The 26,927-nt window shown below is 38.5% G+C and overlaps 1 protein-coding gene across 3 annotated transcripts in view; it reads left to right on the forward strand.

The window, feature by feature from the left end:
• Positions 1–26,927, forward strand: part of KLHL2 (kelch like family member 2) — a 123,883-nt gene that overhangs the window by 16,020 nt on the left and 80,936 nt on the right. For all 3 annotated transcript variants that reach the window (XM_078445634.2, XM_078445636.2, XM_078445635.2), the window contains exon 3: positions 8,271–8,377. In XM_078445634.2, the coding sequence (XP_078301760.1) occupies positions 8,271–8,377 (107 nt within the window). The remainder of the gene's footprint in view (positions 1–8,270; positions 8,378–26,927) is intronic.

Below are 26,927 nucleotides of genomic sequence, written 5' to 3' on the forward strand. Positions count from 1 at the left end.
CTGGGGCACCTGGGTGACTCAGTTGGTTGAGCGTCTGACTTTGGCTCAGGTCGTGATTTCATGGCCCGTGAGTTCCAGCCCCTCATTGGGTTCTGAGCCTGGAGCCTGCTTCATATTCTGGGTCTCTCTCCCTCTCTGCCACTCTCCTGCTCATGCTCTCTCTCTGTCTCTCTCTGTCTCTCAAAAATAAAAATAAACATTAAAAAATTTTTAAAATATCATTCACTTCTCTCTTAACCCTTATGGCCCATTTGAGTAATTAAAAAAAAAAATCTTGGAGGAAGCCTATTCTTTAAACAGCTGAAAATCTTTAATTTCCTGCCATTGCATCAACTTCCTGCTGCCAGGAAGAGGTAGCTGAGAGTGGTTTCCTGACTTCTGGGAAGAGAGAACTTCCTTGTTCTTATTGCTCTGCTCTTGGGCCCTTGCCTTTAACTGGTAGAATAACAGCCATACACTAGAGAGCATTTTTATGAATGTTTGACTGATGGAAGTGATATTTTAGGAGTAAGAGTAACTTTTTTTTTCTAGTTATGGTTGTTGTAAGGTGTGGTTGGGGGAGTGGGAGTGAGCGGGCAAGAGCTTTGTAAAGTTTAAGTTTGAGAATTAATATAGTTTATAGAAAAAGAATGTGACATTTTCTTTAAACTAGTTTTTTGTTTTTGTTTTCTTTTTTAGACAGGAGGCCCAGATATAGCTCCATGTCCCAGCCCAATATGAGCTTGAATAGCTTAAAATTACTTGGCTTAAAAACCCTGCAGTTACTTGTAAACAGTGTATTCTACAAGTGTTTGTAAGCAGCTGGTTCTCCTTTGAAATCTGCTAGCATGCGCGGCTGTGCGGGAGCCAGAAACAGCGTCAGACTTGGCCCATGCCCTGCGAATGTCTAGATTGCTATAGGAGATGTCTAGAGGAGAGGATGAGGTGGGGGAACAGTGCATGCTGAAGAGGATTTTCACAGGAGAAATCCACAGCAGCCCAAAGAAGAGGTTTCTGCTGGACCTGATCGCGGGCAGTAGGATTCATACAAAGGACAGGAGAGGAAAGGCAGTTCCTGGCCTGGATGACTGCATGAGCTACGGGGGGGGGGGGGGGGGGGGGGATAAACATAACTTGTTGGATAAAGTGAATCAAGAGTTCGTGCTGGGGAGTCTGTGCAGAAAAGGTTAGGAGCGGGAGAAGGACTGAATTGTGCAGGCTTAAATAGCGTGATGAATTTGGACTTAATCCTGTGGGCACTGGGAATCAGTGAAGGTTTTTGAAAAAGGGAGCAGCGTTGTAAAATGAATGGTGTTGGAGGCATAACCTGGCAGTGTAGTGAAAGGACAGGTCTTTTTAGCAACGCATCTCTGGCAGAAAATTCAGCTCTTTCAACTTCCCAAGCTTGAATTGGTGGGGGTAGGAATTTTTCAGGATACTGACATTTTCAAAATCAAAGCAATAGATCTAATTATGTGTAAAACACTGTAGTGAGTCTGTGGAGAAGACAAGCAGACTAAATCTCAGACATAGGTTTTATTGAGAACATTATGCTATGGGCTTTTTGAGGTGGCCCCAGAAAGGAAATGTCAAGAGATAGCTTTTTGCCTTTACATTAAACACACACATACACACACAACTTCTGTTTTGTAGGTTATGGGATAAGAGTATCTGAGCTTTAAAAATTTCAGTGACTGTTAGTTAGGGCCAACCTGTTGCATGTTTAGAAGGAAGAGAATTTTGATCCTTAAGTTATATTAAGGAGTTGAAAGTTTTTAGTAAGGATAAATCATTTGAAGCAGTTCAAGTGCTCCTCTATATATCATATCTAAGTCATAAATATTTAGTAGGTCAGTTATAACAGCAGTTTTTACCTTCCCGAGTATAATTTAATCAAAAAAGCCTGAAGCTGTCTTTTAAAGGAGTGCCTATTGTATTTTTCCTCCAGGACATTTAGACCTTGTGGATCCAGATCACCAGTAGGATTAAGTTATCTATTGTGCATCTATGAAAAATTGGAGTTGTGGCTCTTTAGTTATTTATACTCTGTTGCTTAGATGGCAAGTGAATTAAAGAACAAACTTAAGTCAATCTCCCTTTCTCTTCACAGCTTTATATCACTGTTTTTAATTTTTTTTTTAAATGTTTATTCTTGAGAGAGAGAGAGAGAGAGAGACAGGAAGACAGTGCAAGTGGGGGAGCTCAAACTCAGGAACCATGAGATCATGACCTGAGCCAAAGTCAAATGCTTAACTGACTGAGCTACCCAGGCACCCCTTTATGGGACTGTTTTTAAAAGAGATTTCAGGAAGTTACATACGATGTGAGTTTTTTTTATTGCTCGAACATATATTTTTTTCTGTAGTAAAACATTGCCAGGTTCTTTTGTTTTCATGTTATACTAGAGTAGGATGTAAAACATTCCTTGAAAGATAGAGCAGTTGGGTAGAGCCCCAAATCAAATAGACTTGTTTATTTAGAAATTTTAAGATACAGTTTGAAACTTCTAGTCTCACTTTAACTGGTAATCTTCTGCAGTGTTTCTTAAGCACATGTGATTAATCTCTTTTTAAGTGGTGTTTATTGAGCATGGATAGGATCATTGAACATTTCAAAGAATACCAATAGTGGATAGTAATAAATGAGTTTACTGACCCAACTCCTTTCTTTTCCCTTTCTTTATGTTGTTGAATACCTACCGGCTTCAGAGCTCGCTTTTACTATGCCTGTTAAATCAGAAAATCAGAAGATCTTACTCTGGCTTTTTTCTTTATTATAGCTAAGAGTAGCTTATGATTTATTTCACCAATTAAAAAATACTTTGTAATGAGGAAGTTTCCTTTGTATGCATCCTACACTTTCTACCACAGAGGCTTTTCATCTGCATATTCAGAAACTCATCTCTGCTGCATTACTCTTCCCGCCCCTACCCCCCGAAATCCTTCACCTTCCTCATTTCTCTGTTCTTCTCCCCACCAGCTTTTCTCTGTCCCTAATCTCTTCCTTCATTTTATTTCTAATTATTCTTTTCATCTTCTCTCAACTGTGACCAAGTGTTCTTGTAGGTCCTCAAATCTGGAGATGTTACCTTCCCTTCTCTACAGGTATTTAGTAACACACTTTCCTCTGTGCCTTCCAGTGGCTCCGTTTTGTCATTTTTCACTGTCACTCTTTTTTATTTTTTAATTTTTTTCTTTTTTGAGAGAAAGGGAGAGAGGGAGAATCCCATGAGGAGGCAGAGAGAGAGAGGGAGAGAGAGAGAGAGAGAGAGAGAGAGAGAGAGAGAATCCCACACAGCCTCCTCACTGTCAGCATGGGAACCCAAAGTGAGGCTTAAACTTACCTGATGCAGGGCTCGAACTCATGAACTGCAAGATCATGACCTGAACTGAAGTCGGATGCTTAACCGACTGAGCCACCCAGACACCCCTCACTGTCATTCTGCTGTCTTGATTCTGTTTGAAAAGAATAATCTCTATATTCTGGGACCCTTGCTAGTTTAAGGCAGTTTCTAAGTTATTGACTGTAGTAGGTTGTCCTACAACTTTCCACATTGTCACCACTTCCTGCTTTCTGTTTGAAAATTTCAGCAGGTGCAAATCTGTTGAGGGGGCTGTGCTATCAGGACTTACACTATGGTGGTGAATCTGTGTTGGGTAAACCCAGCCTCTACATTTTTCCCTGTGCTTAACTGCCACAGAAATTTAAATTCATATCAAAATCAAACCATCATAGTTTTAAGAAGAAAAAGAAGGAAGATGGTGGTGACACATGCCATGGAGTTCTGTTGATCTTCGAGATTATTGACATTATAAGCCAGATTGCATCTCCCTTGTCTGTTAAATGAAATTGTCAGAGGAGGGTTGGTTAAATATGACTAATTTAAGTCAGCAGTTGTGCAGCCTTTCGCCTTTAAACCAGCTCATCTCCCTTCATGCCGAGTGACCAGTACTCGGCGATGCAGCCATGTCCTGAACAGCAGCTCCACATCTGGCTCTCCCTCTGCTTCCTGACCAGTTTTTAAACTTCTTGGCTTCTTTCCTTGACCTCTGACCCCTTGCCTCGTTTCTTTTTATGTCTTGCTATTGTTTCTTTATCCTAACACCTGTTGCTGTTCCAGAGATGACTTTGGACACATTCCAGGCCGTGGTATGGGGTTTGCCCCTGGGCTGTGGTGGAAGCCTCGTCTCACGAGCCACCGAGTCCACTCCATGTGGCAGGAAGTGCCTCTAGGTTTTCCGTGGCACCCGAGGAAGACAGACGGACAGATGCCATGTGATTGCCTCACCGTGCCGGCTTCCAGTAGAAAGTCAATTTTTGTTTCATGTGACTACTAATTATTTTTGACCTCTGAAAGCCTGATATGTACACAGCAGTGATCGTTTTTTCTCCTCTTAGGAATTTGTGACTTTGTGTCAGGAAACTAAAGGATGTCTTGGTATGTCAGGCATGTTTCATTAATTTTCAAAGCAGCATTTTTCCTGAGAAGGACCAATTTGCATGATGCTGTTTCATTTAGGTTTTGGAGTGCCTTTCATTTTTCTAGGCAATTTGGGTTTTACAAAAGGCCTATATAATTTTTGTTCTCCACATTTGAGCTTAGAGGCATCTTCCTTTGCAAAGCCACCTTAAGGTTGGGCTTCGCCTCTCTTATATCTTCCCAAACATGCCACACGTGCCCCATCTTAAAAGTCACAGTTTCATTTTTGTAATTAGCTGTTAGCTTGTCTGTTTCTCCCCACTCCACTGGGAACTCCTTGCTGTCATGGGCATTGCCTTGCTATTGTGGTAAATGAACATAGTGCTAGGCGCACAGTAGCCTCTCTGGATATTTGATGATGAATGAATAGATGCAAATTTTGCTAAATAGCAATTATTTGTCTTACTATTCTGGAAGACTTTTCCTTCTATCATTCATTGTTTCATTGAATTTCAAGTAATAGGAATATAAACTCAGAAACTCACTTTAATTTTTATTGCCAAACTTTTCATTTGTACCTGTCCTCCTCCTCATCCAAAAGTTATTGTACTACTTACAAGCATGCACATTTGGAAAGAGGTAAGGGCCATACTCAGTTAGATACACACTGGCTGAAAGATAAGAAAGCTGGTCAGATCTCTCTCTCTTTTTTTTTTTAAGAGCAAGCGGGAGCGGGGGAGAGGGACAAGGGAGAGAGAGAATCTTAATCCATGTGAGTGTGAAGCCTGACTCAGGGCTTAATCCCATGACCCTGGGATCATGACCTGAACTGAAATCAAAAGTCAGACGCTTAACCCACTGAGCCACCCAAATGCTCCTGGTCTCTCTTGTCTTTGAGTGCCGTTTTAAAATATGTTATTGTTCGGGCACCTGGGTGGCTCAGTTGGTTAAGCATCCAACTTCAGCTCAGGTAATGATCTCATGGTTCATGGATTCAAGCCCCGCATCAGGCTCTGTGCTGACGGCTCAGAGCCTGGAGCCTGCTTTCGATTCTGTGTTCCCCTCTCTCTCTCTGCTCCTCCCCTGCTCATGCTGTTTCTCTCTCTCAAAAAAAAAAATATTGAAAAAATTGGAAAACATTACAAAATAAAATACGTTATTGCTGGACACAAAAAGATAAAAAATGAAGCACTAGAACCAAATATGTTATTGTTTTAGAATGTGACCCTTAGATTCTGTGTGATCTAACCCAGGGTGTGGCTACATACTGATTTGGCAGTGTTTTTACCTTCCTAGTTAACTAATGTCAGCTAATAAGCCAGTAAGGCTGAGCTAATTATGTGACAGCCAGCAGGTGTTATGCTAGATGGTTTTGATCAATAAGTAATTGTAATTGAAGCTAAATGTAATTAATTATGTGATTTTGGGGTGTCCAAGTGTAATTCCACTTATGTTCCATCTTGAAACTAGAGCACTAAGAAAGATTAGTACTGACAAAAGGAAAATCGGCATAAAAATGTACTTGGCTCATGTTTGAGTTGTGTCCAGATGCACTGGCCATAGTAGGAAAACCTGGATGGCCCCGTCCTTGAGAGACTGTGTGCATCTCTGCTGACCTCCTCTTCGATCACCCTTCTTTCTCTCTGCTTTCCTTTTTCCAGGGTTCCCCATTGTGCTGTGCTGCCTCACGTCTCCATGCAGTAGCACATACTGTTCTCTCTGTTAGGAGCTCCCTTGCTCCTTCTCTATCCCGCTAATGCCTACTTGTTTATAAAACTCAGCTTAAGGTCAGTAGCTGCAGGAAGACTTTTCTCACCCCTAGTCTGCTTTAGATGCTTCCCCATAGCACCTTTACAGTGATTTTTTCTACTTTATCCTGTAATCTTGGCACGGTCATTCCTTTCTGCTAGACTCCTTAAGGTCAGAGATGATCTTGCAGTGCTTTGTTGAATTTGATCTTTCTGAATATGCTTGTAGTGCTAAAACCCCACTAAAACTGTGCCTTTTATAAACTATATACAGAACTTAAAATTGTTTCTAGTATATAGTATGCCAAATAATAGATTGGTGTTATTTGATTTATACTTTTTATTCCCTGTTTCATTCAAGCTTTAACAAGTCTTGAAAACACACAGGTGGTTTTGTGTAGTGGTTAAAAGGCTTTGGAGCCAGACTCCATGGATTTGAATCCTGGCATTCCACAAGTGGGGACTTAAGGCTGATTGTTCATCTTTAACCTTGACTTCCCCAGCTGTACATTTTGGGGGTAAAAATCATAATAATACCTACCTGGTAAGATTGTGGTGGGTCCTAAATGAGATAAAACATGCAGGTAAAGCACTTGCATAGTAACCTCCTGAAAACACCACTGAATTTTCCCACCCTGGTTACTTGTGAAACCATGGAATTCATAGAATTGCAGTATGGTTTTTATATTCTCAGAGCAGACATAGACTTTGTCGGTGTTCACAGTGGAGGAATCACGAAGAGTGACCTTATGCCACCTTTGATGACTCTAACTTCCATGACTCTAACGTGGGACCTACCTGGTGTCTCATACAGCATCCTGAGCCATTAAATTGACACCCATGAGCCATACTTTGCTCTAAAGAACACAGCAGGCTCATCAGCAGGGAGGCTCTGGAGCACAGTTATCACCGGCGCTGCCGTGCTCCTTTTTCTTACAGTTTCCCCTAGACCGGAGGGAAAGTCAATGCCAGTAGGATCTCCAAAAACTTTTGGTGTGAATTCTACAGAAACAGGCAGTGTGGAAAAGTGGAAAACTTCAAGGATTTGGTTAAGCTCATGTGAAAATGTTGCTTGTGAGCTACTAGAAAATTATAGCAGGCCGCAGGCCATCCTTGTAGGAGATAGAATAGTGGAGGAGGGGACAAGTGTGACCTGTGTGTGGGATACACACAAATTCATGCTTGGGTGTGTGAGGTGTGGAAAGGACTTTTGGGTTCACCACACCTCTTTCAGTCATTAATGACATGACTACCAGTAAGGTCAGTTTTAGAGCTGCAGCCTCCTTGCTTGTTCTGGAATAAGCATCAGCACCACTTTTTGCCAAAAAGATATCCTGTGACATTCTTATTTAGCGGGAGAAGCTCATCTAGCAGTTTGTGTAGAATGTAGAAAGTGTTCACCGTATGGTTTTGAATGGCTCAAAATGGATATTTCAGAATGGGAGGTATAATTATGCTTGCTGAATAATGGTTTGTTTTAAGGTAACAAAATGCTTTTTAATTTTGTACGTGGTAATGTTTTCCAGCTTTGAGGAAAGAGATAGTTGGCATTGGTAAAATGTTGTGATTAAGTTAAGCCTAAAATGTCTTCTGTGCCTTTTAAGTAGTGGGAGTAATTGAATATAGTTTTACCTTTGCTTGATGACCCAGCATCATTTTAAATATCTTTTTTTTTTTTTTTTTTTTTGGTACTTTGACCCAATTTGGTTTTCTACATACAATTTATTTTGTCTCATCTTAATGTGAGACTGCCATCTGCCACTTCTTAATTCAAACTGTTCTTAATTCAAACATCCTCTCCTTTTACAATCCATTGATGGTTTGCTGCCAGTAATTTATTTAGGTTGAGAAATCATTAATCAAGTTGGGAAAGGTTTCTCTGTTGAACAAAGTTAGGATTCTGAGTGAGGGCCCAATGCATGTCGGGTCTTTGTTGTGACTGTTTTCTGTGCGCTTCACGTTTAAGGAATTCTGTTTTAAAGTAAAGGATGGCAGTTTTAAAAGTCTCAACTTCAGAAGAGTGTAATATGTTGCAATTTTTACTGTAATATTTTAGCACAGGATGCTGAATACATTTATTATTGGTATCATTAAAATTTGCTCTTTCTCTGCTTTGTGAACAGTCAAAACTTGCTGTGTGATGTCACGATTGTGGCTGAAGACATGGAGATCTCTGCTCACAGAGTGGTGCTGGCTGCCTGTAGTCCTTATTTTCATGCCATGTTTACAGGTATGAAATGTCTTAGTTCTGGGTATTTTTCAAACGTATACAGATCTGGGCTTTTCTTTCCACATTTTCTTTTCTTATTAGCATTTTATTGTTATGAAATGAAGTACTGTAATGGAAGTAAACGCTCTTGCTTTGTTTCAAATTCCTCCTCCCTGTTGTTTTTCGGTTTTGTAATCATGTGTGTATATGTGCATTATATTCACATACTCATAGTTTTATGCTAGTTTTGCCCCGTTGTATTTACATCTACATATACTGGCCGAGTTTACCTGCCTGCCAATTATAACAACTTTTGGCACTTGATTATTTTGGCAAAAGAAAAGTGCTTTTACTGTTTTCCATTTTTTTTTTTCCAAATGATTTTCACATATGTTTCGTTGATTGTTTACAGTGAATAAAGAGATGTTTATTTAATGTCCTTTGATTTAAATATATAAAAAAAAATGGTGGTCACTTAGGTAACTAAAAATATATAAAATGACTTCAGTACTTCTGGAAAAAAAGTAATTTATGCTTGCCCACTCATTCTCTTAAAAAAATTAAACATATATTACTATACAAAGAAATGAAGTCATATATTAGAACAGTGAGTTTATAATCTTAAGAGTATTGGTAGAACAAACAAAATACTTATAAATACAGGGGTGTCTGGGGGGGCTCAGTTGGTTGAGTGTCTTACTCTTGATTTTGGCTCGGGTCATCATCCCAGGGTCAGGGGACCAATCCCCGTGTCAGGCTCCACTCCAACTAACTAAGTGTGGAGCCTGCTTAAGATCTCTTTCTTTCCCTCTTTCCCCTACCCGCCTCATGTGCTCTCTCTCTAAAAAAACAAAACAAAACACTTATGAATGCGAATATAGTTACATGAAAAAGTGCAAATAATAAAAGATATTCATACTTTAGAAATCATGAAGTATTTCTTGTGCCTAACATTTTGCTTAGATACTTCCAGGAATATACAATCGTGTAAGTGTGCTTCCCACCCCCAGTAACAATATGCGCACTTTAAGTATGTAGTAGAGTATGGAAGATCTGGTTGCCCAAGCAGTGATGCAGATGGCGAGGGCTGTGATGGACAGCACTGAGAGAAGGGGATCTGACATTCCCTGAAGCCAGATAGGTTTAAAGGGTTCACACCAATGAAGAGGAGTCCAGAAGGCCACGTGAAGAGGATGGGCTTAATGTTTTGGGAGTAGAGGAGAGGCTGGAAGGCCCTCACTGTTCAGCCTGTTGCAGCCTTGCTGTTCCTGAACGGAGTTAAATAATCAAGAATGTAGGAATGATAGCGGAGGGGCTGTGAGCCAAGTTGGGAGGGTGCCTTTAGCTGAGGCTGATTTGAAAAGTCAATACTAATAATGTGGGACTAGTCAGATTTTTATGTCCTAGGGTTCATTTCAGTCTCATGGTTTACATCTTACATCTTATTTATTTCCCCTGGACAGTGTTCTAAACAGAGTCTCCAGGCTTATGAGAGGAAGGTTCTGGCTGGAATGTGTCAGCCTAACTTAGGAATTCCCTAGTGTAGGGCTGTCCCCTGTAGGTGGCATTCTCTCACATGACACTGCTATTGCTATTTCCTTGTTGGAAACCATGGGAAACTCACATCATCAACTTATGCTTCAGTTTCCCCATCTGGAGAAGGAGGATGGTAATTTTACCCACTTTCTAGGATTTTTATAAAAATTAAATCAGATCATATATATGAATTTCTTAGCACTCTACTTGGCCCATAGAAAATATATAATTAATTTTGGCAGTAATTATGTTATTATTATTTGAATTGAAGAATAGCAGACACACAATGTTACATTAGTTCCAGGTGTACAGCATAGTAATTCTGCATCTCTATATGTTATGCTGTGCTCACCACAACTGTAGCCACCATCTGTCACCATACTATGATATTACAGTGCCATTGACTGTATTCCCTATGCTGTATCTTTTATCCTCTTAACTTATTCCCTTACTAGAAGCTGTATCCCCAACTCCCCTTCTCCCCTTTGCCTTTCCTGCCCCCCTTTCCCCTCTGGTGACCGCAAGTTTTTTGTATTTATGGGTCTATTTATGTTCTTTGTATTTATGGGTCTGTTTCTGCTTGTTTGTTGTTTTGTTTTTTAGATACCATATATAAATGATATCATATGGTATATATCTTTCTCTGACTTATTTCATTTAGCATGGTACCCTCTAGGTCTACCCATAGTGGTACAAATGCCAAGATCTTATTCTTTTTTTACAGCTAATATTGTATACCAGATGTTCTTTTTCCATTCATTTATCGATGGCCATTTGGGTTGCTTTTATATCTTGGCTGTTGTAAATAATGTAGTAAACATAGGGGTAAATGTATCTGTTCGAATTAATGCTTTTGGTGTGTTTTTTTTTGTTGTTGTTGTTTTTTGTAAATCCAAAATATATAAAGAACCTTTATAACTCAATATCAAAAACCAAATAATTCAGTAAAAAATGTGCAGGGACCCGAATAGACATTTCCAAAGAAGACCACTGATGGCCAACAGACACATGAAATGGTACTCAACATCACTAATCATCAGGGAAATGCAAATCACACCTATCAGAATGGCTGGAATCAAAAGGACAAGAAGTAACAAGTGTTAGCAAAGATGTAGGAAAAAAGTAACTTTTGTACACTGCTGGTGGAAATGTAAATTGGTGCAGCCACTGTGGAAAACACTATGGAGGTTCCTCAAAAAATTAAAAATAAGAATACCATATGATCAATTATTTTTCTTTTACTCTAAATTTCTAAATGTCCTTATATTTTGTAAGAGTAGAAGATTGAGGAACGCTTAGACTAGAACTTATTTTGATAAATGTTTTATTTTTTATAGAGCTACACAAATATATAGTGATTAACTTAAAAATGCAAGATCAAAGTAACTTAAAACTGCAGGATCAAGGTTAGTTTCCTTTCCCTTCAAAAGGCAGCACTTAGAGTCTCCAATCTCCCTGACCCTTAGGTATCCAGAGACATGCATGCTAAAGATAGATGGGAGATCTTGTTATATCTTTGTCTTCTTTTCTGTTTACCTTATGACCTAAACTACATTTCACTTTCCCTGTTTTTTTTTTTTTGTTGTTGTTGTTTTTAGTCTAATATACCTTTTACATGTAGTCAAATTTTAGATTGCGGTATACTAAGATAAATGCAAAATAGGGATACTGTGTTAATTTCTGATTCATATAAAATGAATTGAATACCTCAGTTGTGTTTTTTTCACAACTTTTTTGATGCATATTTTACATATTATGAAATTTACACATTTCCAGTGTAGTGGCAGTGAATTTTAGTAAATGTATTTAGTGGTCATCACCATAAGTCAATTTTGGAACATTTTTATTCCCACATTAATGATTTTGGGTTTATGTATGTAAATTATTTCTGTGTTATAGTATTTATTATCAGTTTGTTCTTTTTTATTGCTAAATAGATAAAATTGTATGGATGTATCACATTTTGGCTGTCCATTCTCCAGTTGATGGACATATGGGTTCATTTCAGTTTTGGGCTGTTGGGAATAATGCTGGTGTGAATATCCATGTGCCATTGTTTACATGGACATTTATTTTCATTTCTCATGGAAGTAGATACCTAGGAGTGGAATTGCTGGGTAAATTTCTTTAAACTTAACAATGACTGCTATGCTGTTTTTGAAGGTGTACCATATTACATTCCTACAGTTAATGTAGGATGGTTCCCATTTCTCCACATCTCCATCAACACTTGTTAATTTTTTTTTAATTGTAGTCATTCTAATGGGTGTAAAATGGCATCTCTTGTAGTTTTAATTTGCAATTCCCAAATAAGTGATGATGTTGAACATCTTTTCATATACTTATTAGGCTTGACTTAAAAAAAGATTTTTTTTAATGTTTATTTTTGAGAGGGAGAGAGAAAGACAGAGAGAGAGAGACAGAGACAGGGCATGAGCAGGGGTAGAGAGAGAAGGAGACACAGAATCTGAAGCAGGCTCCAGGCTCCGAGCTGTCAGCCCATGTGGGCTGAGAAATGCTGAGATCATGACCTGAGCTGAAGTTGGTCGCTTAACCATCTGAGCTGCCCAGGTGCCCCTGACTTTTTGGTTCTTTAGCAATAGATGCTATTCACTTTTCTGGCAGTCTTTGTACATTTCTACTTTTGAATCCACTGAATAGCCCATCACTTGTCAGAGATTAGGTGAGGAAGATAAGGAGATTTGGTGTAGGTGGTTTAGCGTACATATATTTTTTTTGTGATTTGCTAGAATATGAATCCCTTGTATCTTTTTGTTTTGTTTTTTGTTTTTTGGTCTGAAACCCTGTTAAACTTTATTATAAAAAATAGAGCGAGGAAACCAGTAGACCTTTGCATGCTGCCATTCCATCGTACATTATGTATATTTATTTTCTCCTGCTCGGTGGGTAATCAGAAGTGCTTGCAGTGGCATAGGTCGTTACCTATTCTTGTTTTCCTAGGCCTCACCTATTAGGAAATGGGGAACATGAAGAGGTTCTTTTTTGGCCCTTGTTTCTAATCTCCTATAAATTGTAGGAGGAATTTTTATTCAAATTCTATTACCTAAAAAAAGGATTGTGTTACTCTTTGTAGTTCCAAGTATTTGGGTAGAGAAAGGAGGTGAAAAGTAATTGTGTGATACAGTCACAGGATTTTACTCTGTGAAGTATGGGCCTATTTAGAGCAAGGCCAGGTGGTTTAATTCTTACTTAAGGAAGCATATATCATTTGAGTTCTTGTGTTTTTCAATTACTTGTTTCTTATAAATGTGGAATTTAAAATGTTGTTTCTCTTACAAATACATTTGAGGCCTATTTAGTACCCCAGGCTAAAATATCTGACATCTGGTAGGAAATAATTGGATTTTTGTTTTTACTCTTTTGTGCTTTTTGATGATTTCCTTTGTCATATTGAACATGATTCGGTGAGTGGAATAGGAAAATGGGGATTATCATTTGAATGATAAGTGAGATTTCTATTTTATTTTACTTTCTTTTTTTAAATTTAAATCCAAGTTAGTTAACATATAGTATAATAATGATTTCAGGAATAGATTTTAGTGATTCGTCACTTACATATAACACCCAGTGCTCATCCCAGCAAGTGTCCTCCTTGATGTCCCTTGCTCATGTAGTTCATTCCCCCACCCAACACCCTTCCAGCAACCCTCAGTTCTCTGTATTTAAGAGTCTCTTATGGTTTGTCTCCCACTCTGTTTTTACATTATTTTTGCTTCCCTTCCCTTATGTGCATCTGTTTTGTATCTTAAATTCCACATGTGAGTGAAATCATATGATATTTGTCTTTCTCTGTCTTATTTTGCTTAGCATAATACACTCTAATTCCTTCCATGTTGTTACAAATGGCAAGATTTCATTCTTTTTGATCACTGAGTAATATTCCATTGTGTGTGTGTGTGTGTGTGTGTGTGTGTGTGTGTGTGTGTGTGTGTATACACATACATACACACCACATCTTCATCCATTCATCAGTAGATGGGACATTTTGGCTCTTTCCATACTTTGGCTATTGTCAATATCACTGCTACAAACATTGGGGTGCACGTGCCCCTTCAAAACAGCACTCCTGTATCCTTTGGATAAATACCTAGCAGTACAATTGCTGGGTTATAGGTAGTTCTATTTTTAATTTTTTGAGGAAACTCCATACTGTTTTCCATAGTGCCTACACCAGTTTGCATTCCCACCAGCAGTACAAAAGAGATCCTCTCTCTCCGCATCCTTGTCAACATCTGTTGTTGCCTGAGTTGTTAATGTGAGCCATTCTGACAGGCGTGAGGTGGTATCTCATTGTGGTTTTGATTTGTATTTCCCTGATAATGAATGATGTTGAGCATCTTTTCATGTGTCTGTTAGACATCTGGATGTATTCTTTGGAAAAGTGTCTATGTCTTTTGCCCATTTCTTCACTGGATTACATGGTTTTTGGGTGTTGAGTTTGACAATTTCTTTATAGACTTTGTATACTAATCCTTTATCTGATTTGTCATTTGCAAATATCTTCTCTCATTCCGTTGGCTGCCTTTTAGTTTTGCTGATTGTTTCCTTTACTGTGCAGAGAGGTCCAAATAGTTCATTTTTGCTTTTGTTTCCCTTGCCTCTGGAGACATGTCAAGTAAGAAGTTGCTGTGGCCACTGTGAAGGAGGTTGTTGCCTGTTTTCTTCTCTAGGATTTTGATGGTTTCCTGCCTCATGTTTAGGTCTTTCATCCATTTTGAGTTTATTTTTGTGTATGGAGTAAGAAAATAGTCCAGGTTCATTCTTCTGCATGTTGCTGTTCAGTGTTTCCAACACCCATTTGCTGAAGAGACTGTCTTTATTCCATTGGATATTCTTTCCTGCTTTGTCAAAGATTAGTTGGCCATACGTTTGTGGGTCCGTTTCTGGGTTCTGTATTCTGCTCCACTGATCTAAGTGTCTGTTTTTGTGCCAGTACCATACTGTCTTGATGATTACAGCTTTGTAATACAGCTTGAAGTATGGAATTATAATGCCTCCAGCTTTGGTTTTCTTTTTCAGGATTGCTTTGGCTATTTGGGATCTTTTCTGGTTCCATACAAGTTTTAGGATTATGTGTTGTAGCTCTGTGAAGAATCCTGGTGTTATTTTGATAGGGATTGTATTGAATATGTAGCTTGCTTTGGGTGGTATTGACATTTTAACAGTATTCTTCAAATCTATGAGCATGGAATGTTTTTCTAATTTTTTGTGTCTTCAATTTCTTTCATAAGCTTTCTATAATTTTCAGTATATAGATTTTTCACCTCTTTGGTTAGGTTTATTCCTAGATATTTTATGGTTTTTGGTGCAATAAATGGGATTGATTCCTTGATTTCTTTTTCTGCTGCTTCATTATTGGTGTATGGAAATGCAGCTGATTTCTTTGCATTGATTTTATATTCTGCGACTTTGCTGAATTCATGGATCAATTCTAGCAGTTTTTTGGTGGACTCTTTTGGGTTTTACACATAGAGTATCAAGTCGTCCTCCAAGAGTGAAAGTTTGATTTCCTCTTTGCCCATTAGGATGCTTTTTATTTCTTTGTGTTGTCTCATTGCTGAAGCTATGACTTGCAACACTATGTTGAATAACAGTGGTGAGAACAGACATCCTTGTGTTCCTGACCTTAGGGGGAAAGCTCTCAGTTTTTCCTCATTGAGGATGATATTACCTGTGGGTCTTTTGTAGTGGCCTCTATGATCTTGAGGCATAATCCTTTTATTCCTACTTAAGGGTTATCAAGAAAGGATGCTGTATTTTGTCAAATGCTTTCTCTGCATCTATTGAGAGGATCATGTGATTCTTATCCTTTCTGTTATTACCATGATATATCACACTGATTTGCAGATACGAACCAGACCTGAATCCTAGGAATAAATCCCACTTGATCCTGGTGAATAATTCTTTTAATGTATTGTTGGCTAGTTCTAGTTGGGAATTTTTGCATCCATGTTCATCAGGGAAATTGGTCTGTAGTTCTCCTTTTTAGTGGAGTCTTTGTCAGGTTTTGGAATCAAGGTAATGCTGGCTGCATAGACTGAATTTGGAAGTTTTTGCTTCCATTCTATTTTTTGGAACAGCTTCAAAAGAATAGGTGCTACTCTTCTTTAAATGTTTGGTAGAATTCCCCTGGAAAGCCATCTGGCCCTGGACTCTTGTTTGTTGGGAGATTTTGATTACTGATTCAATTTCTTTACTGAATGTGGGTCTGTTCAAATTTTCTACCTCCTATCTGAGTTTTGGTAGTTTATATGTTTCTAGGAATTTTTCTGTTTGTTCCCGATTGCCAAATGTGTTGACATATAGTTGCTCATATTTTATTATTATTGTTTGTATTTCTGTGGTGTTGGTTGTGATCACCCCTCTCTAATTCTTGATCTTATTTATTTGGGTCCTTTCCCTTTTCTTTTTGATGAAACTGGCTAGGGGTTTATGACTTTTGTTAATTCTTTCAGAGAACCAGCTCCTGGTTTCATTGATCTGTTCAACTGTTTTTTTTTTTTTTTTTAAATATACATTACTGATTTCTGCTTTAATCTTCATTATTTCCCGACTTCTGCTGGTTTTGGGCTTTATTTGCTGCTCTTTTTCCAGCTCTTTTAGGTGTAAGGTTAGGTTGTGTATTTGAGACCTTTCTTCCTTCTTTAAGAAGACCTGATTGCTATATACCTCCCTCTTATGACCTCCTTTGCTGTGTCCCAGAGGTTTGGGGTTTTCGTGTTTTCATTTTCATTGGCTTCCATGTACTTTTTCTTTTTTTTAATTTGATTTTTTATTTCTTAAAATTTACATGCAAATTAGTTAGCATATAGTGCAACAATGATTTCGGGAGTAGACTCCTTAATGCCCCTTACCCATTTAGCCCATCCCCCCTCTCACAATCACTTGTGTAACCCTCAGTTTGTTCTTCATATTTATGAGTCTCTTCTGTTTTGTCCCCCTCCCTGTTTTTATATTATTTTTGTTTCCCTTCCCTTATGTTCATCTGTTTTGTCTCTTAAAGTCCTCATATGAGTTAAGTCATACGATTTTTGTCTTTCTCTGACTAATTTCACTTAGCATAATACTTTCCAGTTCCCTCCACGTATTTGCAAATGGCAAGATTTCATTCTTTTTGATTGCTGAGTAATACTCCATTTAATATATATATCACATTTTCTTTATCCATTCATCCATCGATGGACATTTGGGCTCTTTCCATACTTTGCGTATTGTTGATAGTGCTGCTATAAACATGGAGGCTGCATGTGTCCCTTCAAAACAGCACACCTGTATCCCTTGGATAAATGCCTAGTACTGCAATGCTGGGTTGTAGGGTAGCTCCATTTTTAGTTTTTTGAGGAACCTGTTTTCCAGAGTGGCTGCATCAGCTTGCATTCCCACCAACAATGCAAAAGAGATCTCCTTTGTCTGCATCCTCGCCAACATCTGTTGTTGCCTGAGTTGTTAATGTTAGCCATTCTGACAGGTGTAAGGTGGTATCTCATTGTGGTTCTGCTTTGTATTTCCCTGATGGTGAGTGATGTTGAGCATTTTTTCATGTGTCCATTGGCCATCTGTGTCTTCCTTGGAGAAGTGTCTATTCATGTCTTTTGCCCATTTCTTCACTGAATTATTTGTTTTTTGGGTGTTGAGTTTGATAAGTTCTTCATAGATGTTGGATACTAACCCTTTATCTGATATGTCATTTGCAAATATCTTCTCCCATTCTGTCAGTTACCTTTTAGTTTTGTTGATTGTTTTCTTCGCTGTGCAGAAGCTTTTTATTTTGACGAGGTCCTAGTAGTTCATTTTTGCTTTTGTTTCCCTTGCCTCCAGAGACGTGTTGAGTAAGAAGTTGCTGTGGCCAAGATCAAAGATGAGGTCTTTCATCCATTTTGAGTTTATTTTTGTGTATGGTGTAAGAAAGTGGTCCAGGTTCATTCTTCTGCATGTTACTGTCCAGGTTTCCCAACACCACTTGCTGAAGAGACTGTCTTTATTTCATTGGATAGTCTTTCCTGCTTTGTCAAAGATTAGTTGGCCATACGTTTTTGGGTCCATTTCTGGGTTCTCTATTCTGTTCCATTGATCTGAGTGTCTGTTCTTGTGCCAGTACCATACTGTCTTGATGATTACAGCTTTGTAGTATAGCTTGAAGTCTGGGATTGTGATGCCTCCAGCTTTGGTTTTCTTTTTCAAGATCTCTTTGGCTATTCGGGGTCTTTTCTGGTTCCATACAAATTTTAGGATTATTTGTTGTAGCTCTGTGAAGAATGCTGGTGTTATTTTGATAGGGATTTCATTGAATATGTAGATTGCTTTGGGTAGTATTGACATGTTAACAGTATTTGTTCTTCCTGTCCCGGAGCAGGGAATCTTTTTCCATTTTTTGTGTCTTTTCTTTCATAAGCTTTCTATAATTTTCAGCATATAGACTTTTCACCTCTTTGGTTAGATTTATTCCTAGGTATTTTATGGGTTTAGGTGCAACTGCAAATGGGATCAATTCCTTGATTTCTCTTTCTGTTGCTTCATTGTTGGTGTATAGGAATGCACCTGATTTCTGTGCATTGATTTTATATCCTGCAACTTTGCTGAATTCATGAATCAATTCTAACAGTTTTTTTTGTGGAATCTTTTGGGTATTCCATATACAGTATCATGTCATCTGCAAAGAGTGAAAGTTTGACCTCCTCCTGGCCAATTTGGATGCCTTTTATTTCTTTGTGTTGTCTGATTGCAGAGGCTAAGACTTCCAATCCTATGTTGAATAACAGTGGCAAGAGTGGACATCCCTGTCTTGTTCCTGATGTTCGGGGGAAAGCTCTCAGTTTTTCCCCATTGAGGATGATATTAGCGTTGGGTCGTTCTTATATGGCTTTTATGATCTCGAGGTATGCTCCTTCTATCCCTACTTTCTTGAGGGTTTTTATCAAGAAAGGATGCTGTATTTTGTCACATGCTTTCTCTGCATCTATTGAGAGGATCGTATGGCTCTTGTCCTTTCTTTTATTGGTGTGATGAATCACGTTAATTGTTTTGTGGATATTGAACCAACCCTGCATCCCAGGTATAAATCCCACTTGGTCGTGATGAATACATTTTTTTAATGTATTTTTGGATCCAGTTGGCTAATATCTTGTTCAGGATTTTTGCATCCATGTTCATCAGGGAAATTGGTCTATATAGTTCTCCTTCTTAGTGGGGTCTCTGTCTGGTTTTGGAATGAAGGTAATGCTGGCTTCATAGAAAGAGTTTGGAAGTTTTCCTTCCATTTCTATTTTTTGGAACAGCTTCAAGAGAATAGGTGTTCACTCTTCCTTAAATGTTAGGTAGAATTTCCCTGGAAAGCCATCTGGCCCCGGACTCTTGTTTTTTGGCAGATTTTTGATTACTACTTTGATTTCCTTACTGGTTATAGGTCTGTTCAAATTTTTTATTTCTTCCTGTTTCAGTTTTGGTGGTGTATATCTTTTAGGAATTTGTCCATTTCTTCCAGATTGCCCATTTTATTGGCATATAATTGCCATAATATTCTCTTATTATTGTTTTTATTTCTGCTGTGTTGGTTGTGATCTCTCCTGTTTCATTCTTGACTTTATTTATTTGGGTCCTTTCCTTTTTCTTTTTGATCAAACTGGCTAGTGGTTTATCAATTTTGTTAATTCTTTCAAAGAACCAGCATCTGGTTTCATTGATCTGTTCTGTTTTTTTTTTTTTTTTTTTTTGGTTTCAATAGCATTAATTTCTGCTCTAATCTTTATTATTTTCTGTTTTCTGCTGGTTTGGGGTTTATTTGCTATTCTTTTTCCAGCTCCTTAAGGCGTAAGGTTAGGATATGTATCTAAGATCTGTCTTCCTTCTTTAGGAAGGCCTGGATTGCTATATACTTTACTCTTATGACTGCCTTTGCTGTGTCCCAAAGGTTTTGGGTTGTGGTGTATCATTTTCATTGACTTCCATATACTTTTAAATTTCCTCTTAAACTGCTTGGTTAGCCCATTCATTCTTTAGTAGGATGTTCTTCAGTCTCCCAAGTATTTGTTACCTTTCAAATTTTTCTTGTGGTTGATTTTGAGTTTGATAGCGTTGTGGTCTGAAAATATGCACTGTATGCTCTCGATCTTTTTGTACTTACTTAGGGCTGATTTGTGTCCAGAATATGGTCTATTCTGGAGAACGTTCCATGTGTACTGGAGAATAATGTATATTCTGCTGCTTTAGGATGAAATGTTCTCAATATATCTGTTAAGTTCGTCTGGTCCAGTGTGTCATTCAAGGCCATTGTTTCCTTGTTGATTTTTTGATTAGATGATCTGTCCATTGTTGTGAGAGGGGTATTGAAGTCTCCTATTATGGTATTAGTATTGATGAGTTTCTTTATGTTTGTGATTCATTGATGTATATATTTGGGTGCTTCCATATCTGGTGCATAAATGTTTACAATTGTTAGGTCTTCTTGGTGGATAGACCCCCTTGATTATGATATAATGCCCTTCTGCATCTCTTGATACAGTCTTTATTTTAAAGTCTAGATTTTGTGATATAAGTATGGCTACTCTGACTTTCTTTGGTTGACCATTAGCATGATAGATGGTTCTCCATCCCCTTATTTTCAATCTGAAGGTGTCTTTAGGTCTAAAGTGGGTCTCTTGTAAACAGCATATAGATGGATCTTGTTTTCTTATCCATTCTGTTACCCTATGTCTTTTGATTGGAGCATTGAGTCCATTGACGTTTAGAGTGAGTACTGAAAGATATGAATTCATTGCCATTATGATGCTTGTGGAGTTGGATTTTCTGGTGGTGTTTCTGGTCCTTTATAATCTTTGTTGCTATGTATATGTATATGTATTCATCTTTTCTCCCCTCAGAGAGTCCCCCTTAAAATTTCTTGCAGGGCTGGTTTAGTGGTCACAAACTCCTTTAATTTTTGTTTGGGAAACTTTTTATCCTTCCTTCTATTTTGAATGACAGCCTTGCTGGGTAAAGAATTCTTGGCTGCATATTTTTCTGATTCAGCACATTGAATATATCCTGCCACGCCAAGTTTCTGTGGATAGGGCTGCTGCAAACCTGATCTGTCTTCCCTTGTAGGTTAGGGACTTTTTTTCCCTTGCTGCCTTCATGATTCTCTCCTTGCCTGAGTATTTTGTGAATTTGACTATGATATGCCTTGTTGATGGTTGGGTTTTGTTGAATCTAATGGGGGTCGTTCTCTGTGCTTCCCGGATTTTGACGTCTGTGTCTTTTCCCAGATTAGGAAAGTTTTCTGCTATGATTTGCTCACATAACCCTTCTACCCCTATTTCTCTCTCTTCCTCTTCTGGGACCCCTATGATTCTGATGTGGTTCCTTTTTAATGAGTCACTGATTTCTCTAATTCTTAAATCATGCTCTTTGCCTTCATCTCCCTCTTTTTTTCTGCCTCATTATTCTCTATAAGTTTGTCCTCTATATCACTGATTCTCTGTTCTGCCTCACCCATCCTTGCCGCGGCTGCATCCATCCATGATTGCAGGTCAGTTATAACATTTTTAATTTCATTCTATTTTTTACTTCTTTTATCTCTGCAGAAAGGGATTCTAATCTATTTTCGACTCCAGCTAGTATTCTTATCGTGATTCTAAATTCTGGTTCAGACATCTTGCTTGTATCTGTGTTGGTTAAATCCCTGCCTGTTGTTTCTTCATGCTCTTTCCTTTGGGGTAAATTCCTTCATTTTGTGTTTCTGAAGGGAGAAAAGGAATTAATAAGGTAGAAAAATTAAAATTAAAAAATTAAAATTAAAAAATTAAGAACATACACAAAAAAATCGAGTAAATGATGCTAGATCATAGGTGTGATTTGGTCTGGGTGTTGAAAGTGGTTTGACAGATTAGAGAAAAAAAAGGGGGAAGAAAAAAAAGGAAATTGTTTGAGAATTTGAAAAAGTGAATACACTCAAGTAGACTAAAATGAGATGATGGGAGTAAAATAGAATTTAAAAAGATTTACACAAAAGTAAAGAAGATAGTAGAAAAAAATTAAAAATATTTTTAATAATAATTCAAAATAAAAATGAATTTTTTCTCTTTCTGTTTAAGAAAAAGAAAAGAAATGAAAAAGAAGAAAAAAGGAAATCGTTTTATTTTTTTTTTTTTATTTTTTATTTTTTTTAATTTTTTTTTTCAACGTTTTTTATTTTATTTTTGGGACAGAGAGAGACAGAGCATGAACGGGGGAGGGTCAGAGAGAGAGGGAGACACAGAATCGGAAACAGGCTCCAGGCTCCGAGCCATCAGCCCAGAGCCTGACGCGGGGCTCGAACTCACAGACCGCGAGATCGTGGCCTGGCTGAAGTCGGACGCTTAACCGACTGCGCCACCCAGGCGCCCCAGGAAATCGTTTTAAAAAGTGAATACACTTTCAAAATAGTGGGAGTCTAAAATAAAATGATGGAAGTAAAATGGAATTTGAAAAAATTTATATAAAAGCAAAAAATATAGTAAAAAATTAAAGGAAAATATTTTTAGTTGCAATTGAAAGTAAAAATGAAGTTTTTCTGAACTCAAGAAAAAGAATAGAAATGAAAAAGAAAAAAGAAAAAAAGAAAAGGAAATCGTTTGAAAATTTGAGAAGGTGAATACACTGAAGTAGACAAAAATAGAATGATGGAAGTAAGATAGAATTTGAAAAAATTGACACAAAAAATATAGTAAAAAAAATTAAAAATATTTTTAATAAAAAATTGAAAATAAAAATGAATTTTTTCTCTTTTTGTATTCAAGAAAAAGAATAGTGTAAAGGAGAAAAAAAGAAAGAAAATTGAATAGATGGACCTGCTAACAGATTGAAATAGGACTGATATTACTTCGTTTTCCCCTAGAAGTCAGTCTATGTAGCGCTTTATAGTCCATAAACTAAGTAGGCAGTGAGACTTGTGTTCTTGAAGAGCGAGGTTGGCCCAGTTGGGCGGGGCTCAGTGTAAAGACTCTGTTCTCCACTCGACGGCGCTGCTAGCCTACTGGGGTGGATGGTTTTAGCGCTGGTAGGTGTCTATGCGTATGTGCGGGAGCGGTGAAAATGGCGTCACCCAGCTACCCGGTCTCTAGTATGGGAACCCTGTTCTCTCTGATCAGCAATCGTGCACCCGTCCTCTGTCTTCAGCTTTAGTCCACTCCCTGCTTCTTCACTGTCGGTGACCAAGCCTCAGGCAGTACCTCTCTCCCGAGTTTTGTCTCAGATGCGGCTGTTTTCCCCGGTCCCTTACTTCTGAAGGACTGTGGCTTTGACCCGTTTTGCCCCTCTGTGGGAGGGTCTCACCAAGCAATGGCCGAATGTTGGCTGCACCCCGGAATGCTTGCTGGACCGTGCTGCTTCCAGTGCCCAGAGACTGTGGCCAGGTTCCAGCCTGCCCCGGAAAAAGTTTGCAAGATAGCATAGCAGCAGCTTTTCGGGGTTATGGAAAATCACAACATAATATCTAGCACCAGGCTTCACCCTTAACGACCTTGTGCCAGCACCAGCGAATGTGGCCGTTTTCTGGAGTCTGCTGGGACCAGGTGGCTTCAATAGTCTCTACCAAATGTCCTTCCAGCAGTGGAACCACTTTTCCCCGTGTAGCCCAAGAACCTCCCGGACCCCACTCTGTTCCTGGGGATTTGCCCTTCTCACCAGAGTACCACCAGGTATTGAGCTGAGGAGTTGCACACTTTGTGTTCCCCTTGTTTACAGTCTTAATGGAATTTAAACCCTCTCCTTTCTCCTTACTCCCTTTTTAGTTTAGTCCCTGTAGCTGTTTCCAATTTTCCACTTTCTCTCCAGCTGCTTTTGGGGAGGGGTGCTTTTCCCGTATTTTCCCCCACACCCCCAGTCTCCATCCTCTCTCCACTTGCAAAAGCACCTCCCTTCCCGTGCCTTCCCACTCCCCTAGTCCACCTCTCCGCGCTGTGTACCTGCTGAATTCTGTGGTTCAGGTTGTGAAGACTATTGTGTTAATCCTCCAATCAGTTTTCTAGGTGTGTAGGAGGATTTAGTGTTGGTCTGGCTGTATTTCATGGATGCGAGACACACAAAAAATCTTCCATGCTGTTCCGCTATCCTGGCTCCTCTGAAAGAGTTCCCATTCTTTAGTAGGATGTTATTTTATCTCCAAGTATTCATGGTCTTTCCAAATTTTTTCTTGTGGTTGATTTCGAGTTTCATAACATTGTGATCTGAAAATATGCACAGTATGATCTCAATCTTTTTGTACTTGTTGATGGCTGATTTGTGTCCCAATATGCTATCTGTTCTAGAGAATGTTCCATGTACACTCAAGAAGAATGTGTATTCTCCTGCTTTAGGATGAAATGTTCTGAATGTATCTGTTAAGTCTATCTGGTCCAGTGTGTCATTCAAAGCCATTGTTTCCTTGTTGATTTTCTGCTTAGATGATTTGTCCGTTGCTGTAAGTGGGGTGTTGAAGTCCCCTACTATTATGGTATTATTATCAATGAGTTTCTTTATTTTTGTGATTGATTTATATATTTGGGTGCTTTCACATTGGAGGAATAAATATTTACAATTGTTAGGTCTTCTTGGTGGATAGACCCCTTAATTATGATATAGTGTCCTTCTTCATCTGTTATAGTTTTTATTTTAAAGTCCAGATTATCTGATACAAGGATGACTACTGCACCTTTCTTTTGGTGACTATTATTAGCATGATAGATTATTCTCCATCCCCTTAACTTTCAATCTGCAAGTGTATTTAGATCTAAAATGAGTCTCTTTTTTAGCAGCATATAGATGAGTCTTGTTTTCTTATCCATTCTGATACCCAGTGTCTTTTGATTGGAGCATTTAGTCCATCGACATTTAGAGTGAGTAGTGAAAGATATGAATTTAGTGCCATTGTGTTGCCTGTAGAGTTGGTGTTTCTGGTGATGATCTCTGGACCTTTCTAGTCTTTGTTTTGTCTTTTCTCCCCTTAGAGAGTCCACCTTAAAATTTCTTGCAAGGCTGGTTTAGTGGTCAGAACTCCCTTAGTTTTTGTTTGTTTGGGAAACTTTATCTCTCCTTCTATTTTGAATGATAGTCTTACCAGATAAATTCTTGGCTGCATACTTTTTCAATTCAGCACGTTGAATATATCTTGCCAGTCTTTTCTGGCCTGCCAAGTTTCTGTGGATAGGTCTGCTGTGAACCTGATGTGTCTTCCCTTGTAGGTTAAGGACTTTTTTCCCTTGCTGGTATTTCATAAGTCTTTTCTTGTCTGTGTATTTTGTATATTTGACTATGATATGCCTTGGTGATGGTTGGTTTTTGTTAAATCTAATGGGAGTTCTCTGTGCTTCCTGGATTTTGATGTCTGTGTCCTTCCCTAGATTAGTAAAGTTTTCTGCTACAAATTGCTCACATAAACCTTCTGTCCCTTTTTTCTCTCTCTTCCATCTTCTGGGACTCCTACCTTTCAAATATTAATCCTTTTTAAAAGTCACTAAGTTCTCTAAGTCTTGTATTATGCTCCTCTGCTTTTGTTTCCCTCTTTTTTTCTGCTTCATTGTCCGTAATCTTGTCTTCTGTGTTGCTGATTTGCTGCTCTGCTTCGTCCATCCTTGCCACCATGGCATCCATATGCATTCGAGATTGCACATTGGTTATAGCATTTTTAATTGTGTCCTGACTAGATTTTACTTCTTTCATCTCCACAGAAAGGGAATCTATGCTTTTTTCAACCCCAGCCAGTATTCTTATTATTGTGGTTCTAAACTCTAGTTCAGACATCTTGCTTATATCTGTGTTGATTAAGCCCCTAGCTGTCATTTCTTTCTGTTCTTCCTTTGGGATGAATTCTTTCATTTTGTCATTTTGGAGGAAGAAAAAAATTAATAAAATAAAAAATTAAAATTAAAAAATTAGAAACAAAACAATCAAATAGAGGAAGCTAGATCCTAGTTTGTTCTGCTTGCTGAAAGAAGCTTGATAGAATAGACAAAAAGGGAAAGAAAAGAAAGAAAAGGGAGAAAAAGGTGAGAAAAATTAGTAAATTAAAAGAATTACGTAATAAAATAGAGTAAAATGAAATACAGAAAATTAGGTAGAATAAAAAATTTAATAAAGTAAAAAAGATTTTATAAAAATGGAAAAAAAAGAAAAAGAAAAGAAGAATAGATTTTTCTCTTTCTGTATCCAGGAGAAGGAAAAGAAAAGAAACAGAAAACTAACAAAACCAAGTTAAACAAAAACAGAAGCAAAAAAAAAAAAAAATTAACAGATCAACCAGGAAACAGAATGAAACCCAAATGAAGTTATATCCAGTTTTCCCTAGAATTGAAACTATGAAGTCCTCTATGGTCTGTAAACTATGCAGGTGGAGGGACTTGTCCTGGTCTTCTAGGGGTGTGCTTGGAGGGCACAGTTGGGTGGGGCTTGGTGTAGTGGCCCCGTTCCCCACAAGGTGGCACTGCTTAGCTTACTGGGGTGGATTAGTGTGGTGAGTTTATGGGTGTGCGGGAGAGGTGGGAATGGCCTCACCCAGCTCCCTAGTCTCTGTCACAGGAACTTTGCGCTCTCGCCTACCCGCGATCAAGCACTCCTCCTTTGTGTCAAGCTTCTGTCCATGTCCAAACTGTCAGCCTGCCAGGCAGCACCTCCCTCCAGAGTTTTATCTCAGATTGGGTTGTGTTTCAAAACCTCACACTTCAGAGACCCCTGTGGCTTAGTCCTGTCCTGACTCCCTGAGGGAGGGTCTCGGTGAGCAATGGCCAAGTGCTGGCTTGCCTCTGAAAAGGTTTGTGTGATCGTGCAGCGGCAGAGGTTCAGAGATTTTGGCAAATCACAACACACAGCCGGCACTTGGTTTCACCACACTCTGGTGTCTTTGTCCCAATATGTTTGTCAGCAAACACGGCTGCTCTCCAGGGTCTGCTGGGACCTTTGCCTGTGGGGAGGCTGTATGATCTCTACCAAATGCTCTCCAAACAGGGGAACCACTTCTTCCTATGTGGCACATGGACCCTTCACATCCTGTTGCCTGCTCCTGGGGATTAGTCCTGCTTCCTCACCA

This window comes from Panthera onca, chromosome B1 (assembly GCF_046562875.1).
Source record: "Panthera onca isolate mPanOnc1 chromosome B1, mPanOnc1 haplotype 2, whole genome shotgun sequence".
NCBI lineage: Eukaryota > Metazoa > Chordata > Mammalia > Carnivora > Felidae > Panthera > Panthera onca.